This window comes from Saccostrea echinata, unplaced genomic scaffold (genome assembly GCF_033153115.1).
Source record: "Saccostrea echinata isolate AGI-Se365-2 ecotype Australia unplaced genomic scaffold, CSIRO_AGI_Sech_v1 ptg000028l, whole genome shotgun sequence".
NCBI classification, from domain to species: Eukaryota; Metazoa; Mollusca; class Bivalvia; order Ostreida; family Ostreidae; genus Saccostrea; species Saccostrea echinata.
The window spans coordinates 6233945-6254574 of NW_026889777.1; the positions used below are offsets into that span (position 1 = coordinate 6233945).

Sequence of the window (20630 nt, forward strand, 5' to 3'; positions counted from 1 at the left end):
GCTTGATTTTGAACAAAGTATATTTCTTCCTGCTATAAGCCTGTAGACTGTCAGTAGAAACTACAATATATATTACTGGAATTTTTCTGTCTGTAGTGGTATAAATGCATTTCATCTAGTTTATTTATAAAAGAATGGCCGTACAATGTTTAACTCTTCAAATATATGGTATATTTAAGCTATATATTGCCAAAACAAAAGGAAGAATTTTCATTACTAAAAATTAAAACTATTCACCGTATATACTCGTCTATAAGTAGGTTTCTGGGGAGTTAAATTTTGGTGCAAAACTCTCTGTCCGACTTAATTTACATGTATAGGTAAGTCATAAAAAGATTTGTATTTTTCTGGATGGTGAAATGTAGCATTTTAAAAAAAATTTCTACGATTATCTTTGAACAAAGTCATGATACATTATATCATTTATGTATTCTAAGATTATGCATAAACACATGATAAAGTATAAGTATCACATATTTTAATAATTTTATTTTTATCTTAAGTGTGCATTATTTATTTTTGTTTAATGATTTAAAATTACGTATCAGCGTCATTTCTTAAAATGTTAATTGAAATCTGGTTCCAAAATCAGAGCATTGATCTGGAATTGTCAACCGATCCTAACAAAAAATTTTACCGACTTAGAAGCGGGTTTATGGCAAATCCCACAAAATTAACCTTAAAAAAAAAACCGACTTATAGGCGGACGGACTTATAGGCGAGTATATACGGTACTCAATAAAAAATATATAAGGTTGGTTTTATCTCTGTCCATCTAATTCTTCAAGAGTCCTGGAGTTTAATTGAAATTGTTGATGTACTTGTATCATCAACTTATTTGGCAATAGTCTGCCTCGTTTAGAAATTGTTTGTGGGTAGAGTTTATTTTAGGCTGACTTAGAGACTTAAAGTGTGCATCTCCTTCTATTTTATTTGTATATCATTAAGGCCAAATTATTTTTTCTATATCTATTTATTCCTTTCTTAATCATCAGATTTACAAGAACAGATATTTCTTTTCTGATTTATCTCCCTCAAGACCCAAATGAAGGTACATATTATATATGTATTATAAATATTTTATAAATTGACAACGGGCATCCAACACGTCTTTTTTTTCCTTTTTTTTTTTTTTTTTTTTTTTTTTTTTTTTTTTTTTTTTTGCTTGCTCTGACTTAGGTTTATTCTCTAAGGTACATCTAGTTTGTTTCTATCCATGTCATGTGCAAAAGATAAGATTAACCATTTTGATTGGATGTATTTGAATAGTTAAGTTCCTTTTTCACTCTGTTGGTTTTTCTTTTAAAAAGGAAATGCAAACCAAGTTTTATTTAAATATCGTAAAAAAATCTTTACACAAGGAGAAATCTCTAAATTTAGAACAGCAAGACAAGATAACATGACATTTGGGTTGAAAAAAAAAAAATGAATCGATTTTTTCAAGGAAGGAAATGATTTAAGAACCCTCTCTACACTCTTATTTCAGGGTACTTTTGTGTAGTTGTAGACTGACCCGGCATTTGACATAAACAGGGAATAAATTGTTATCTGTACCAAATGACATAAATAAGAATAAATACAAGCATTTTAATCATTATATGAGACCAAGATTGAGTAGTGGAGAACTTTATTTGCATGTTTTTTTTTCCGTTTGAGCAATCAAAAGCGAATTTTCTTTATTATAATTTCATTATCTTTGAAGATTTTTCCTTGATAAAAATGCACGCTCCTTATATTAAAAATGAATTTGTTAATTTCAAAATATCCTTTTTTACGCTATAAAATTTTCTCAAAGTCCAAAAAATATTTTTCCTCAGTCTCAGTGTAAAGAGTGTCCCTAATGCATTTATGTCAATATTAATCACATGCTTGTTTATGATTTTACAATTTTTTTAAAGGAAGTCTCCCCCGCATAGGAGAGTATAAAGTAAAAAGAAACTCGGTATGATCGCAAGTTTGTAGAAAAATACAGTTCTTGAAAAAAATGATAAAAATCCTTATACATGTATTACATTGTTTTTTCTCTTTCAATTTCTTATACTTAACATTTATTGGTTCGTCTTTCATCGCGAAAATCATCAAAATCTTCACGTGGCATAGATCTGGGTTATTATTATCAGCACGTGGAACGGTTGCGACCGATCTGAAGTTTTGCACCAATATACAGTGTATTATCTCGTTAAATATTATGTATTGCAATAACAGGCGACAGTAGATACTTTAAAAGCTATTTGTTTTCTTAAAATATCGTTGACCTTACCGTCAAAAGGTTCGGTTTTTCAACTCCTACTTCCGATTTTTACTTAATGTATTATTTATTACCGAGTTTGTCTGAATGTAAATATATTAAGACGAAAATTTATATATCCGTTGTTTAAATAGTATCTTTCTCGGAAGAATTAAGCATTAAACCCTTATTTTTGGATGTCGTCGGTCCAATAACACACCTGGCCGTGCCGACAAATTGAATACCGCGTGTTGTATTTACATTTTCTAATTTTCTCTCTTCATAATTGCTTATTTTGTTAATATTTATTATGAATTTAAGCGCCTTTAGAACTGGTGTGCTTAATAGACGTAAGAGCCGTTTGTGACGTTGGAAAGTTAAATAACGCATATGAACATTACCAGAAAAAAAAAAATGAAAATTAATTTTAAAAAAAGAAATAAACGCACAGTTGTTGTATTTTCCGTTAATTTAACTGTGTATATTTTCTTCATTAAATTGATTCAAAACAATATACATTTTGATGTTTCTAGATACTGAAAATGCATATAGTTCCTACTGTGCATTTTACCGCTCGGTGACAACGTTTCGCGTGTTTTATATATTTGAACGTCGTAGATTTCTAATTTATTTCATAAAGAAAATTACACTGAATGTAAATATTTTTTTTTAATTTGATCTTTCACAAATAATCATTACTTTGCGCATACATTAAAATGTATTGTCTGATTTGTATTTTTGGGAGTAGAGGTAGAAACATGCTATTTTTCTTGTTTATTGTTTTCTTTATTTCTTTTCTCTATTTTTTTTTCAAAAAGATTTGTATATTTTTCTAATTAACACGGGGAAGGATATACTTTTTATCAAGCTTATCTGACTCACTTGACTATCTAAAACGAATCATTATTTCGCACTATGGAAAAAAAAAAACGTTTTCCGGTGCAAAATTCAAATGTTCATGTAAACAAGAGGCCCATTGGCCACAACGCTCATGTGAGTCACCTTGGACAAGATGTTCTTCCTATCTTCACTGTACAAATCTTTACTCGTCACCTTTATTTAAGCAGTAACATCCTGCTATCACCTGCATATGGTGTTTGTCTCCCAACTTATTCTATACTCAAGAGCATGCTCTGAGTAAGTTCAATTTTTAAATCGAGACAGGCAACAGATAATTTGATGTTACAGGGATTTCAACAACCTCGTTGAAAGTCAGCATTTCGTAAATTCTATGGTTGTTATAACCTTTCACTTGATCATATTTTTCTGATGTTTTCCATACCAATCGTTAGTCCTTTAGTTTTAAGCTTTTTTATACTACGAAATGCTCCCTCTATGTGACCAATACATAGAGCTCACGGCCGGTCAACAGATGATTCTTATTGCTTCCTCCTGAGCACCTGATCCCACATCTGGAATTCCCGGGGGTTCATGTTTTATGCCCTGTTCACATATTTGTATTGTTTGCATATTTTCTGAGATCAATCACTGTTCCTTATTTCATCTTTTTCATTCAAATGATTTAAAGAAATGTTTAATTCAATTGAACCTATCTGCACTTGAAATAATGAAATATTATTTATATGAATTGAAAAGAAACACCTATAGATTAGATCTAAACGAATGTAAGATACATTGTAGATGTAATTTATTATACCTATCTTTCAATTTAATCTTGGTTCAAATGAATAACAACTCTCGGTTTATTAAATTTTCAACTGTGCCAATTGCTGGTCAATAAAAGAGCTTTCGGTTTCAATGTTGTGTATGCTTAAGGTCAAGATCTAATAAATGAAGAGTGCCTACAGATTTCTCAAATTTCAGAAACAAATTCCTTTGATAATCTTTTACAATTATAGCTAAATAAACTGAGGTGTATCGGGGCATACTTTTTAGATAAACTCAATGAAAAAACATATTTTAAACTGCCATTTTCCTTCATGAAAAATGAAGAAAATCTGGTATAAAAATGGGAGTTTTCTCCATCTCAGACGAACGAAATGTATCAGTATTGTCTACATTTTCTCAATAAACGGTTTTTCATATCTTCTACATCTTTTCTTTAAAATGATATTAAATTGAATATAGGTATTGGGGTTCCTTTTGACATGACTTCAAATTGAATTTCATGAAAATGTGTAATTTTCTACTTAATACTGTTATAGCCATAAAATAAGGGAAAAAGTAAGTCTAAATCAATTATGACGTCATAATGGATCTAGCATCAAAAAGACAGTCTAAACTCATTTACTAGATCTTGACCTTAACTGTTTGCGGAGAGCAGCCATATGCATCTCAGTTCATGAAACCCAGTCAGTCTATAAGACGATCGAAGGTCCTGAGTGAATGGATGCACATTAAACACACTTGAATGTTTCTGATTTAGACACCTGTATAGCCATGGGGAAACTTTCCTTGACCTCAACAAAACGTCCCTCTTCGAAACTAATGCTGAGGCGCGATATAGTCGAAAGAAAAACATACTACATGACTGTGTAGTATTCTACTCCCTATATCTGTAGCCTATTTGGTGTTATAAATGATTTTTGCGTGAAATTTGAATATCCTTAGGCTTGTGATTGTTTGTGTTTTTAGGGGGGGGGGGATCTTACAAAATCATCTTGGAAACATCAACTTTGTTTTTCTTGATGTAGATTTTGTTTTGGAGCTTGAGTAAAAAACTTCAAAAAGTGCAAACCTAAGATAAACGCCGTTTGTACTTTTAATGGAGTATAAGTCGCAAGGAAATACTAATCTCATTGAAATTAAATCTTTTGATCATCTTGCTAATATGTGAGCATTTCAAAGGATCTAATTTTAATTACATCTTATAGATTAAAGTAAATATCAACAAATATAACTATATTTCATTTATTAGAATGAAAAGCATAGAGGGCTCTTACCTCAATCCCAGTCTGGGTCCGCCAAAGGTTTGTCCTAGAGAGTGTAAAATTGTTTTGAACAGATTGTAGATCTGATACAATTTTTTTCGGAAGCTGGAGATGGAGATCGTGATCAAGAGAGAGAGAGAGAGAGAGAGAGAGAGAGAGAGAGAGAGAGAGAGAGAGAAGCAAAATGTCATAAATGCAGTTTATAAGAAATAATTGATATAATATTTAACATTGTCAAATTCTTGCAATTCAGAAAAAGAAGAAAACGATTTTCCAACCTGGTATGACGATATCTGTGTCCTCTGTCTAGTAGGTCTTTTTTATTGCAATGGTAGATATCAAGTACACAAAGTCGAAGAGAAAGAAAGTATAATTTCAACTTCATGGAAATGTACACCTGAAATTGGCAGCACAAGATTAAAAATATTCATTTATATGCTCACAAAATAAATATAAATCGACTACATACAAATGAAAATATTTAATAGACCTAATAAAAAATGAAATATTTAGTCGACCGCACACAAAAAGTCAATACAAAATCGACAGCATAAAGTTGAAAGGTTTGAATATCTAATCAAATGAATATAAAAGTAGATTTTAAGTCGACCGCACGAAAAAGTGAACATTAAATCGTCTTCACAAAAAAAAGAACTAATTCGATCATTGGCAAAAGTAACTAAAAAGTCGCTTTCACACAAGAGTAAGTATCACTGGTATAAATTTAAAATCGACTGCACACAAAAGTAATACTAAACTGATGGCACATAAAAATTAATATTTAAAAAAAAAAATCGACATCAGACAAAAATACATACTGTATATCAGATCATCATCACACAAAATTAAATAACAAGTCGCATTGCAATAATTTTTTGCTACTACAACTGTTTCATTACTGCTTCCTGTTTGTCGTCCCTGTCACGTGACATTTGTTTGTGCCTGTACTCTTGTAATAAAAAAGCTACCTTGTTCGATGTATATTGTCAAATTGTACAAACATTCGACATGACATTTTGTACAAATGGTACGATTAGGAACCCTCACTGCTCAATGGTCCTGAGTGTCGAGTATAGGTCTAACTTTGAAGCTCTCCACCAACATGCGCTGACGTTTCTTCATGAGTGAAAATTCTCGTATGGGATCAATCAATCAAAGAGGTTTCAGTGCAGTATTATTACTTGTATAATGTTGAAAATCCAAACATCAGTAATCTGTTTCACAATAGAACTTCAAGCTTATTTTTAACGCTACCAAATAAATTTTGAATTGAAGTACAAAAAACTGAAAAAAGAGTGTTCTGGAAAACTGAAAAAAAAAACGTATCACAAATATTCAAAGCCTAAGGAAATTTATAACGGAAAATTCCAGGCGTGAGAGAGAGTTGTTATTTTTTATAGATTATGAGAGTTTGACATATAAGTGATATTCGGAATGAACGTGTACTTCATTACATTGTTGAAATCGAACGTCATTGTACCTGACTGTTTTTCCCTTTTGAAGCACAAAAAGCTGAAAAAGAGTTTCAATACTGTTACTCATGCTGTATTTAGGTAGAGAGCTGTCTTTATTTGCCCTTTAAGTTAAACGGAAAGACACAAGAGGGGAAAAAAGAAAAACTCTAAATTTACTAATATTCAAATTTTATACCCCCTGCTTTCCTATCCCCCATTGAAAAACACGGATGTATAGTGTGATAGGGTGTGTTCGTACGTCTGTCCGTCAGTTCGTCCTTTCCGTTACGTCCGGTAAGTCAGTTACGCTTCGCGGGTATGTTAAGGAAGCATACAAATCATTTCTCGGGAAATTTAGACTTTTTAAAGAAAATTCAGTTTATTAATTTATCAAAGTCGCCGATAAAACGTAAACTATTAGTAATTATTGAATAAAGACAACAGAGTGTCTGAGGCCAAGAAGTGCACCACCAGGACTTCATCACATGGCTTCTATTAATAGCAAAATATTTCTTAATAAAAAGTTAACAGAACAACACTATCCCGGGGTTTAATTATTTCTTTGATTAAATAATATAGTTGAAAAATATCTCTTATGCCTAAAAAGTGCTGCTTGCTAGAATCCCACTGCCCAGTCTGGAAAATAATTATTCCACATATTCGCACGAAACCTTACCCGATGTTTTGCATTATGTACATATAGCCCGAGATATTTCTTCAAACCATGTTTACCTCACGATTCTAACAGCACTTTCCAAGTATTATTGAACGCAAGCTTTTTTGATATCTACAAATCTTATGTTTTGAAGTATCCAGCTTAGTGTTGTTCTTTTGCATTATTGTTGTCACGAATGACAGAGGAAACGCCGACCGGGATACGTAAATTGCCGACTGTCCTCAATAGAAGATATAATCAATGAAAATAAATTAGCATACCTGTTTAACAAACATTAACTACACATAAATCACACACAATATTCACGGTATTTGCTTCTAATCCCCTTTTACGAATCTTTTTACATGCCTCCTTAGCCAAATTCTCGTTACACAACATGATCAATTCCCAAGTTACTTGTGAACAGTTATGACGTCATCGGTCGGGAGATTTTACCTCAAGTGACAGATACAGAATAACAAAATAAAAACATTTGATTTTTGTTGATATGTGCAAGTTTCTATTCATTTTCATGAGTTAAAATATATCTCTAAATAACAATATTAAGAAAACTTGTGCTCTAATCTGTTCTCATCTCGCCTACTATGAAGTCATACTGTATCACTGATTTAGTCAAGTCAGATTATCTTAGTGCTTCCTTAACACACCTGCGTTTGGAGTACCCACCTCTTTACCACAACTCCTCCTATACCACTGAATAATATTTGATGAGACTCTCACAGAATCCTCATTACATAGTCCCGTTTTGCACCTCTTATTTAACGTTTTAATCAGATTGATATTTTGAGTTAACAGTTTACAGTAGCAAAACATCGACCCACTCATTTGGAGGCATCCATCTCTTATCTGCAACTCCTCCTATACAACTGAATAAAATTTAATGACACTTTCACAGAGTCTTTCTAAATGTACATATAACCATTGTACGTCCATTTTTATGTTCTGATCGGACAGATATCTGGGGTTTAGTTACAATTGCAATAAATGGACAATGCCAATTTTTCTATAATATAGGGGTACCCATCCTTTATTCACTACTCCCCTTATACCAATAAAAAAGCTAAAGAGACTTTCAGAGTATAATTATGTTCTACATAGTGTCATCGTGTACTTCCTATTTTATGCTCACACCGGATAATTTGTTGGAGTTTCTCATAGCAAAAAATGATCTTTCCCATTGTAATCATATAGAAGAAGGGTATTATTATGCGAGCTCAAAGTGCTCAAAGTACCTCCAGTCTTACTACAGGGTACCTTTTAGATTTTGATTACTTCCATGTATGATTGTATGCCAAAGCATCTACATTATTTTTTTTATATTGGGGTTAATTCGACCCAGGTTTCCTACAGTAAGAAAAGCATCAATATTTTTTTGCCCAGCTAAGCAATATATCCTATTTTATTGAAATTAAAAGACTCCATTATCCGCTTTTAAAAATGTATACTCCAATAAAATAAAGCAGGGAGTATGCTAATTTCCAATTATCACGTGACCGGAAAATGAGCAAAATGAATTTTTGTATTTCCGGAAGATTTCAAAAATTCAAAATTTCATAACATCTGGAGTGTCCCAAAAACAGTCTTATCGAAACTAGTCCTTAAAACTACATGTAAAATTTTTCACTGTAACTATATATGTTTCAATTGAAGTTATTTATCTGATTTAAAAAAAAAAACCTCATTAATGGTTAATCTAGCCCGCATGAGGTATTGATGGTGTAGTAAGTTAACCCTTTTAGCCAGTGGCGTATCTTGGAAAAATAAAACAAAAATAATGTGCATGCTTTTCTGACTACCGTGGACTAGGGTTGAATACCCCAATCTCCTCTTTCAATCGTGTTCAAGGGGAGATGCCCCTGAAACCACCGCAGAAATTTCGGTCAAGTGATAAATGAAAGTTTAAGTATACCCCTATACCCATTCCCCTATATTATTGGTGTAGACATTTTTAAAAGCGGATAATGGTGTCTTTCAACGTCCAAAACCAAAATGAAATAGGACTTATTTAAGTGGCGTAGCTTGGCAAAAATAATAAGGCTGTTTTTTTCTCAATATATGGGAGTAAGATCAAGTAAACTCCCCTCCCCCCCCCCCCTTGAAAGCGCAGCAGAAATTGAGAATATTTAGAAGCATTTGATTAAGTCGCAGAATGAGCAAAATTTTTGTTGGACTTCACTTTTTTTTAAGTTTTGTAGAATTTCAAGACAAGACTGTTAATGACATTGTAATACAATTTGACATTGGAGTATCAAAACCCCAGAATTTATAACACAGAGTTAAAAAGAGAGCCTGTTTTCTAAAATGTAATTAAGTGATGCCATAAAAAGACAGCGTTTACCGATCGATTAAGGTCACTGTTTGTTATCTTCTCATATCTTCTCATATTTCATTACCTACACATTTTACATTAAAAATCCAATGGACTTAATTTGAATTAGTCCTGTGTAACCGCATCATTTGGGTGAAAAATGGCCTTTAGATCACACTGGAAGTTCCCAAAAAGAAAACAGGAGAATTGTTTTCATTTGCTGATATCCACACTTTTTTCGAAATGCCTGTTAGCTTACCGGGTCATTTTGCGCCATCAAAACTTAAATAATCGCGACTCGGTCTTTCTGGAACAAAATGTAAGTACATGTACATGTATTTTATATGAAAAGAGCATTGCAATAAAAAATATAATTGATTCGATTTTAATCATTATTTATAGATTTATTTATTTCGGGTGGACAATCAAACGAAAGCATTCCCTGTATGTCTTTTCGTTTACCTATCAATCAGTCCGTATGAAAATAAATTATAACTAGGATGAGAAAAGTTTAGTTCTACTTTAACTGAGTAATAACATTGTGAGTCTAAATAGGTACTAGCACTGATTATACAAACATTCAGATTCTGTCAAGCCAGATGTAGTAATGAATGAAATTCAAAAATATAGATGCCCAATTCTGTCAAGGATTCCCTCCTAATTCTCTTAATCAGGCAAATCATATTCTCAACTATTACTTCGCATCTTAGTAATGCAAACTGGCTTGCTGTATACATTTAGGATTAGTATTTCTGATTCATCTTCACATTATAAGCCAAAATCGGTAAAATAGCATCATGTTCATTGTTCATTGTTTATTTTTTTTATTTTGTTCCTTCGGCAAGCTCTCGGCACTTTGAAGTGTAAAATTTGTGTAAACTCAAACTACCGGCAGTGAAAGGGATACATTAGATAAAATATAAATTGTTAATAGATTAAAATCAGGGAAGCATTTAGGATGAATGACTGATATAAATAATTCGAAATGTTACCGGAATGACATCATTATTTACAGGAATATACCTTAGACAAATGTGATGAACTGGTTTGTGTAGTTTCAGTTACATCGCAAGTATCAGTGTGTCCACGCTATATATTCTGTGTGGGTGCTAGGAAGTCTTTAAAATACCTGCATTAAATGCCAAAGTTGGTGGGAGTAAAACTTCCTCATAACTTTGCTTTGTTTGTTCTCATTCAAATACGAATACTTATCTTGATAGATTGCGAATAGTTTTACATTCTAATTCTTTATCTATCTACAAGGTTTTGGGACTATCAGAGTAAGAAAATGTCTCCTCGAATATCAGCATTAAGTCTGAATATCCGAATGTACTGATGATTTTATAAAATGGTTGGACACTAAACGTTTTAGTGCCAACTCCTCTGATATGAGTTTGGAGAAATACCAGAATTCTCATTTATAAGGAACGGAACACCAAAACAGTAATTAAATCAAATTAAACTATAACTCAAGTCGTTTGATAAGACGTAGCCTTTTAATTACTGTGGAATCCGCAATAGAAAATTAGTATTCATTTTCTTATCTACTGGGTAGTTAAAAGGGGTAACATGTAGTGTTAGCACACACCATCAACACCAAACAAATCCGAGCACCATCATCTGTTGAGGCGAAGTCCTTTTTTGAAATTCTATATTCATAAATTTTTAATCTAGTAAATGAAGAAATCGGTATAAAAATTGTTTATAATTTGATTTGACAATTTAGTATTTTTTTGTTTCAAGCGAGCATTTGGGCGTACACAAGACAGACAAAAGAACTGTTGATTTAGATATGAAGAGTGATCATTCTTGTTACAAGGAATGTATTAAACAGAAAACCATACAACATTTTCATATTTCCATACTTGTTAAGGATTTTTTAATAACATAAAGACCAAATTAAACGAACTGGTTATTTTCCTAACATTTATATTTTAAAAAATTGTATTTCAGTTATGCAAACCTCTTTTTTATGTCTTTTATGTCTTCTGTGTCATTTTTACATATTTCCTAACCAACTTGAAAATTCTAATATCATTAGGCAGCATCTTAACTGCAGAACTGTAGCGTTACGGTTTTATATTTTAGTCTTTGACCATAACGTTGCAGATCCCGTAATGCAAATATGGTGCAATTTACGGTGGAAGCTTTTCTACGCACGGTTGGGGAAAATTCTCCGCTTTCCAGCATTGTTCAATCAATTAAACTCCACTCCCTGATTCTAAACATATTTTTAACCAATCAGTATATTTTATCCACCTCTTAACCCTTTACAATCGTCTCTACAGAGCAATAAACTCTCTTGTTTTGAATTTTCTGCTATCCGACAAAAATTCAAAACAAGAGAGTTAATATGGTGTGCAGAGACAAGGTGTTTACTCTGATTTCTAGGTATCTAGAATACGTGGTTTTGTTTAATTATTGAATTGTTTTATTTTTTATTCTTATTAGTTTGATTTTAGTGATAAAAATTCAATTCAATTAATGAGATTCTAGACACAAAAAATATGCAAAGTTTGCCCAAGTTTTTTCCTTTGTAATAAACCAAATTATTCTTAGAATCTCAAATTTCGTTTTTGTTGTATTTATACGTCATAGTTATGTACTGTATTTTAATATCAAGAAAGAAATGTCATTGATCTTTTTCTTTTTTAATATTTATAATTTCAGATCTTCGTAGTCTTGTTGTTCTCCTTCAATTTGCAACTCATCGTAGTCACATCTGTAGAAAAGAAATGAACAGATTTTCTGATGATCTAATAATATATAAAAAAAATAATTAAAATCTTAGCTCTAAATTTTAACAATGAAATTGTTAAGCTTTTTTTTTTTTATTTTTATTTTTTTTTTTTTAATTGAAAATAGTTGTATTGATAACATAAACTGTCAATAACATGTTCATAAGTCCAATTTAATTTAAGTTTTAATCATGATCACTATGAAAGGAATTATAATATCACACAAGTATCATACTGTAAATGAGAAAAATGAATACTTTATGTATACACACTGTAGTTACTTGTTATTATGAACTTGTTATTTGTAAGTCACTTACATTTCAGATTCAACCATGTGTTTTGTTGTTTCTACTTCATTCAATTTTTCGTTTTTCAAAGCTTCATTTTCATAAAAGCTTAGTCTTCGAACCGCCAAATTGCATTCCGGTTCTTCGTACAACCCTCTTGGATAGACAAAAATAAGTTTAGTTATCAGTATACAATTATTTTATGACTACGATGGGGAACACTGTTGTTCCGAGGTAATGGGGAAGACCTGGGAGACTATTGCCCGAGGTCGAAGGCGGAGGGCAACAGTTTCCCAGGTCTTCCCCATTATCGAGGGACAACAGTTTGACTGTCTCCTGGGTTGTCATTAAATAAGGGTTTGTTTTTTTTTTTTTTTACCTAACCTATTATATAATTTTTTAAAGTAATTATATAGACATAATAATCAATGTCTTTTAAAAAAACATTGACAAAATTTGTATTATTTCTGGAATCCAAACTAATCAAGATGAATATTAATCAAATTCTCACATCCATTGGTGTAAAAGCAGAAAAATTAGTTGGGTGATATTATCATGCACTAATAAATTAATGTATACATGTATTGCTTAGTAAACAACATAATGATGACTTGAAGGTTTAAATATAACACGCTGAGTTAGACGTTTAAGGCAAAGATCTATAGTGAGTAAAATGGGTCTACATTTTTCTCAAGCTACCCTCAGAAAAGGTATTCGTGGCCTCTTCTTTGAAATGATATTAAATTGAATATATATTCATATTGGTATCTGGATTACTTTTCAAATGATAATTTTAAATTGAATGCCATGAGAATGCTTTAATTGATACATAATTCAATATTATAGCTGTAAAGTACGGGAAATCAATTATGAAGTCATAATGGATCAGTTCAGCCATGCAACAGTTCATTCTATTACTGGGTTAAACAGTTTGACTATTTCATGATTTGCAACAACATTAAAATGAATCAGGAAACAGTTCAAATGCCTAATTAAAAAATTAAATAGAAGGTAAGGTAATAATTTGAACTGCATCACAGTTTACCTCGCAGCACTGTTAAGGCTACATAATTTATACGGAAATGTTTACTGTGACATCACGCAAAAATATCAGTTCTTCATAATATCATAAAATTAAATAATTTGCATTTTATAATTAAACAGAATATTGTCTACATGTAAAAACATTTATTAGACAATCAGTTCATATGTGTAAGACTAATTAAATGCCATTATTTTTTTTTATCGGGAAAGTGTATTGCATTTATTATCCCGTGTTTTGTTCAAAGGAATTGCTCGCTTGTTTAACATCGAGGTGCCTTGATAAATCGCCCTAGCGCAAGGACATAAACTTAATACGAAGGGTGATAAAAAAAAGTTCGCGAACTAATTGAATTACTTTCATAAAAGAAATAAAATAAGGTTTCAGTGTTTATTATTTTTTAAAGTAATCCTCTCTGATTTTAATGCACATCTGCCACCGTTCTGCTCATGCGCGAATCATGTGATCCAGTCAGTCACGTCAATGGTCTGTAGCATTCTGTTCAAAGAAGCTAAAAGACTTTTCCGAAACTTATATTTCTTACATTGCAGATTATTTGTTTTTAAAATGATTAGTCCATTTGTCAAAAATGGCCAAATCTCGAGAATAGGATGAGTGGATAAGGATATCTTTTCCCAGAATGAGCATGGAGACCATCACAACCCCACTACTCTGTCTTTGGTGCGTCGTTTATCAAATGTGGATAAAGTATGGGCGCCTTCTTTTTATCATATCAGATATGTTAAAAGCATAAAGTAAACGATATCTAAGGTATTTAATAACTATATTATTGTTAAGATATTCAACTATTTTTCTAACTGTAATTTGGCGATCTTTCATAACAACTTGCTCAACTAAGGACAGATTTCTTTCTTTCTCAGCTTACTTTCACTGGGCACCAGAACAAACATCATTTTTAATCTCCCTTCCTTCACAATTTCCAAGATATACGTTAAACTTTACAGCAGTTCGTTTCCGAGTACGACTAAGTCAACTATTTTTTTTTTCGGTCACAAGTCACCTACATATTGACATCATTTTCACTTTGTGGCGTCACAAACATGGAGCAAAATGTTATTTAACATTTGTTATCTATAGAACATGTTTATGTCTATAATTGTGCCAAATTTCATTTTGATCTGAATTTTGATGTTGTAAATAAAGAGATAGTTCGTGACCTGTTTGATTACCCTTGGTACATGTAGATCATGACCTTGGTTCAATATAGATACATGTAGAAAAAGTGTTCCTTAACTTTAAAAGTGTTGCTGCTGTTGTAAAATCGAGAACATTACTTTATAAACACATAAAATACTTGGTAAAGGTCGCGCATATATCAGGTGGAGTCCTATTTTAACAAGTAAACTGCGAATTCTCGTTAAAGCAGCAGCACTTTTCAGATAATCCAAGATTTACATAAACAATTTATAAATTAAAATCCTACTTTGGAGAAGGGTATGCCCTTGCAATATTGATTTTTTATGACCTCCATGCAGTACAAATTATGTGCATTTATCACATGACTGTCAAATAAGGCGACCAAGCTAAATTCTCTACAGAGTGGGATTTGACTATCTCATTGCAATTGATATTAAATTTAGTTGATAAAATAATGGCTTTACAAAAACAAATTCAGCTTAAAAAGGTGTGTATTTGTGCACTTCTATATTCTCTCGATTTCTCCATAGTATGCCTTAACAGTGCTGCGCAATTACATTGAGTAAATTGAGTTGGCGTGAGAATTAATATCATTCATACTTACTGTGTATCATCTTCAAATTCTTTTTCATTTTTAGTGTCTGTAAACAATAAATATCAATTGAAAATAAGTGAATTAAGTCAATAAACAAATAAATATGTATTGTTTTGATTCAATAAATCAAATAGTATTATTCTAATAAAATTAGATTGTTAGTAAAAAAAAATACGTACTAAATAAATGAAGTAATGAAGTATGATATTTCAAAATACCTGTTTTAATTGGGTTGCTTTCAGAATTGTTTTTAATTGGTTCTTCAATATATCGTACACCTGACTGTGATTCACTGTGCAAAAGATTTAAACGAGCATTGTTATTGAAACTACACGAAGTAATTTATTCTTTAAAGGAATGATGTTGAATTTTTTTAAAATGTAAATACTACTAAATCACATTGAATTACAACAAATTGTTGGTTTAAGGACAGATGATACAATAATATATAAATCCTAATTCTCTATGAAAGCAATGCATGCGTATTTTATTTGCAATAAGTTTTTTTTTTAATTTTCTATGAAAAATACTGACTTCTTTAACAAATATTAATTACTTTGGCATATTCATTTTTATATGATTTAATATTTATTTCAGAATGACAGGTCAGGAAATGTACCTCTTCTGGGACTTTGGTTGTGATGGCTCTGAAATATATATATATATATATATATATATATATATATATATATATATATATATATATATATATATATATATATATATATATATATATATATATATATATATATATATATATAAAACGTAAAGGTATTTTCTAAATACCGCTTCTACTTTTTACTGCATTATGTAAATCAAATGTTTAAAAATATCTATTTCAATCATTGCTCTATCATAATTATATGTATAAAAAAAGATTTATCTAATGTTTATCTAACTCTAAATGAAATACGCGAAGATTAAGAACAATGGTCGATTTAAAATAAAATCTTCCAATTCAAATTTGTAAGCAGACATAAACCCCCTGGAAATTCCAGAGTTTGGATCATGTGCCTAGGAGGAGTAATCATCCCATGTCTACCGGCCATACCCGCCATGAGCCCTAGAATTGACCAGTGAGATCATAGGAATAATCCGTAGTCAAATCCAGTATAAAATGTGTGTAATCACCTGAAGGAACTTTTTTCACGTCTTCTATCTCTTGAAATTGATTTTTTCTCCTGAAATTTATGCACATTTTCTACATTGTCAGTTAATTGAAAGCTTTCCATATTGTATTGAGCAGTGTAAAGAAATAAATACAGAATGTTTTTTAAAAAACCACTAGAATTGTTGTCAAATGTTTTGAATTCATATCTATTTCTGGCATTCGAATTGACTATGAATTTAAGATAAAAAAAATTAAATAAGGACTGTTTATCATTCATCTACTAATGATAATGTAATAACTGGGCGTACCTCTCAATCTTGAACATAAATCCTAAAAAAGATATTTAAATCAAAACGATTACTTTTGAATAACACGTACATGTACATATAACTAACAAGTTTTTTCGCTTGTTCTTGATTTTAATTTTGCATTTTTATATGCACTTCCATAAAGCCTCAAATTTATTTTAAAGCAAAATCCCTTAGAACCATAAAATATCTTAACTGATATTCCAATTTTATATCACGCTGTATATCAATTTAGAAATCAAATACGAAGGACTAACCAAATGTGGTCAATTCTCCTCTTCTGTATGTTATTACGACAAGAGCAACAACTGCTATCAGAACCAAACACAGCAAAACGGATAAAACGGCAACAGAGGCAGAACTTCTATTTGTTTCAGATGGCATTGTTTGGTGGGCTTAAAAAGACAGAGAGAAAAGAAAACATATGTTTCTATTCGAAAATTAGAGCCGAGGAGTATATACGTACTTAAATGTATATGGAAAATGAAAATTGTGTTAACATTTTTTATGACATACAGATTCAGAAATGTCACATAAATGTCGATTATAAGGCATAATTCTGAAATCGACGGCAAATTTTTAATTTGAGTTTAAGGAAATACATTTTTTACTATGAGCTTATTCCTCTTTCAGCGAAGTACAAAGCTGTCTTCAGACGATGTCCATTCAAAAAAATTGAACACAGCAAATTCTTATACAAATATTTTACAAATATAAAGATTACCATTTATCCAAATATTACGACTTGAAAAACTTAGTCCAGATCCACACGAGCTGGAAGATGAAGCAGAAATTTCACAGGTAAAGGTCACCACCTTGTCATACTCCGTTATATGATAGGTTATTCTACTGAACATTATGATTTCTCCACTATTATTTGTTGAAGACTTTATTTCATCTTCTTGTGAAACGACTTTGGTCCAGTTTGCCTTGTCTGTCTTTTTAACACACCAATTAATCGTCTAATTCATAATATGCAGAAAAAAAATATAATTTCAAGCGGGAAAATGTCTAATTACAAAGTCAATGTTTTTGAGAAGATATATGTTTAAAAAGGTTATGATGTGACAAAATAATAATACATTTATTAAACAAATTGAATTTATGAAATACGTAGAAATATCAAATACGTAAACTTTTATCTTGAACATCTACTAAAGACAAACAATTTTTCCACAAATTTTACATCAATAAGATACATTTAATATATACATTTATCTGTTCGTTGGATGTGAAGGAGGAAGCACTACAAAGTAGATGAAAGGTTCTACCAATGCCATGAGTGTTGAAATATTGTTCATCTATGACTCCATTTTCGTCGTAAATCAATAAAGGTGATATTTTCCATTGTCCCTCTTCTACTCAATATATAATGATCACAAAATAGAAAAGGAAAAATTATCAAATATATTTAGCATTAGAACCTTTATAACATGAGGTATTAATGTATATGAAATAATCACCTTCGGTGTTTGTTCTTATCAATTGCGTTGAATTTACAGTTCCTTTTCCACATTTCCTTGTGAATTTATTGTAGCCAGATTCACATATTATTTCTAGGTATACATCACTTTGCATGATGTGGTAAAATATCTCAGATTTCTGTATATTTGTGCATCCATCTTTGCTGCTCGATACGAAGACGGTCTTTGGAGGGTCTTGTAGAGATATTTTAGTAAACTTTCCTTTAATTTTTTTGCACCATCTGATGTTCTTAAAGAAAATTTTTTTTTTTTTTCAAATATCTACGATGTAATTCTTATCATGATACTATGTACTTACTATTTTCTTGAATAAATGTCATTAGCTTTTATAAATAGTCTTCTTTCCAAAGACAGAGAGGTATAAGGTAATTCTGGTTGATTAATTAAAGAAATGATAACAGGTTACCCAAACTGTAAAGTAAGCAAACAGTCCAAAGGTACAGGCATAAAATAAAATCGGTTAATCTAAACCATGAAAATGGGTGTCGACAATTATTGACGGACTGCATTTTTAAAATTCAACATTAGGCTTAAGGAATTTAAAAAAAAAAGAGTTTCAGAGGTCTGGTTACTGACACTTAATAATTACTTTTACATATACCAAAATCCAAATTCTCTTTATGATATTTTATTTCTTTAGTCGCTGAAATGTCTTCGAGAATTGATATAGTAGTCACAAAAGTAGCAAAGAGCAAATTAACAATAAGAAAACGGTAAGCGATTCGTAGAATAAACCTAGAAAGGGATACACTTATCTAGTAAAGTTTTCGAGGATTTTAATTTTACTTTTCTTTCCAAATAATTTTAGAAAAAATAAATTACTTTGAGAAAAACGTTTTATTTAGATTCTAGTGAAGAAATTTATTTTGTGTGTGTGTGTGTGTGTTGTTCGCTTGTTTGTCTATTTGCTTTTTTCTTTGCATTTCATTCATTGTACTTTTTTTCCAGAATTCTTTTGAGCAACAATGAGTTAACTCATAAAATGTAAAAGGAACGTTTTACATACTTCGCTAGGTATGCCGTTTATATTTTCAATTTCTCCAATACATTGTAGCTGTACCACATCTCCTGGTCTTTTCCCGCTGCTTTTTATAATAGTAAGGGGCTGAATTTCTTTTGGAGATTGACCTATGTAATTACAAAAAAAAGAAACTTTCGTTGAATTAAAAGGTGTTTATTTCAATTTTAATATTTTTGTGCATTGTCAGCAAAACTTATAAATCTGGCAAAATATTAAATTGGGAGTGAAAGGTACATGTAGTACATGTAGCTTAAAGGTCTAACCTTGTCATTCATTTTAGATTTATGAACAAAAGATCAAAATATCTTTCTTCTATGTAGATAGTATCTGTGATTTTACATGGCTTAAACATACTATATTAGACATTAATCCTTCTGAAAATTCAATAGTGGATGAAACAAAGTCATTTTTCATAAATTAGAATAATCTAAATTACATAATCATTAGGTAATAATAAAAAAAATAATAATAATTAATGTAATAATGAAATATTATAATACGTGTTAAATACTGTGGAAAGTATGTGGAAATTATTATCTAATAAATATATTACGTGCTTCTATTAAGTTGACAATACATGAGTTTTCACAATAAAGCTCCTTATTTATTATTGAATCTTACACAAGATATTTAACTATTTCACAGAAATTTCGAACTATTCATGTATTCTTGCAATTTCACCTTTAGTCGACATAATACTTTTTTCTTGGCTTTTAAAATTCTCACTTCCATTGGACACTTTACATCGGAAGACTGAGTAGGAGTGAGGGTCAATTGTACATCTGCTCAGTGTAAACGACATAACAATCCTTACACTGCATGATATATAAGAGCTATCTGCAGAACAACTGTAAGGAGAAATATAAATTCCCAAGTTCTGATACGTTTTGAGGATGTATGACCCTGTGATGTTAGTCTTTGCAAGTTCTTTCCAATCTCTGTTGTTGTTTTGTCGGATTTCCATAACCACTTCAGGAATAATATTATTTCTATTAGAGATTTCATGGTAATCGCAGGAGAGGGTAACGTTATTTTCCCCGATTATAGTCGTCGGGCTCACAGACAAGTACCAAGTCCCTGTATGAATAATATACATTTTGTGAGAAAGGTCCAAATGGAATACTGTGGAATCATTAGATTTCATGGTGGCTCAATTTTCGTGGAATTCGTGGGTACCTCTGATCCACGAATTTACATTCTCCACAAATTATTAGATTAAGGTTACAAAGTCATACTTCCTTTTGTAGGTATTAGAGAATACACAAAATTAAGTCCCCACGTGCCAGTAAATTTACGTAATCCGCAAAAATTGCCCCCTGCAAATTTTAAT

General features: G+C 31.0%; 1 protein-coding gene across 1 annotated transcript; it reads right to left on the minus strand.

Annotated features, from left to right (window-relative positions):
* Positions 1–12214: 12214 nt before the first annotated feature.
* On the minus strand, positions 12215–20444 carry LOC133193950 (uncharacterized). Its single transcript, XM_061329862.1, has 9 exons — positions 20027–20444; positions 19286–19407; positions 18259–18508; positions 18008–18153; positions 17520–17757; positions 17053–17190; positions 15386–15422; positions 12612–12737; positions 12215–12278 (listed from the first exon to the last, which is right to left on the minus strand). Exons 1-9 carry the CDS (start codon positions 20442–20444, stop codon positions 12215–12217), a joined length of 1539 nt encoding a protein of 512 aa, XP_061185846.1.
* Between the last annotated feature and the right edge of the window lie 186 nt (positions 20445–20630).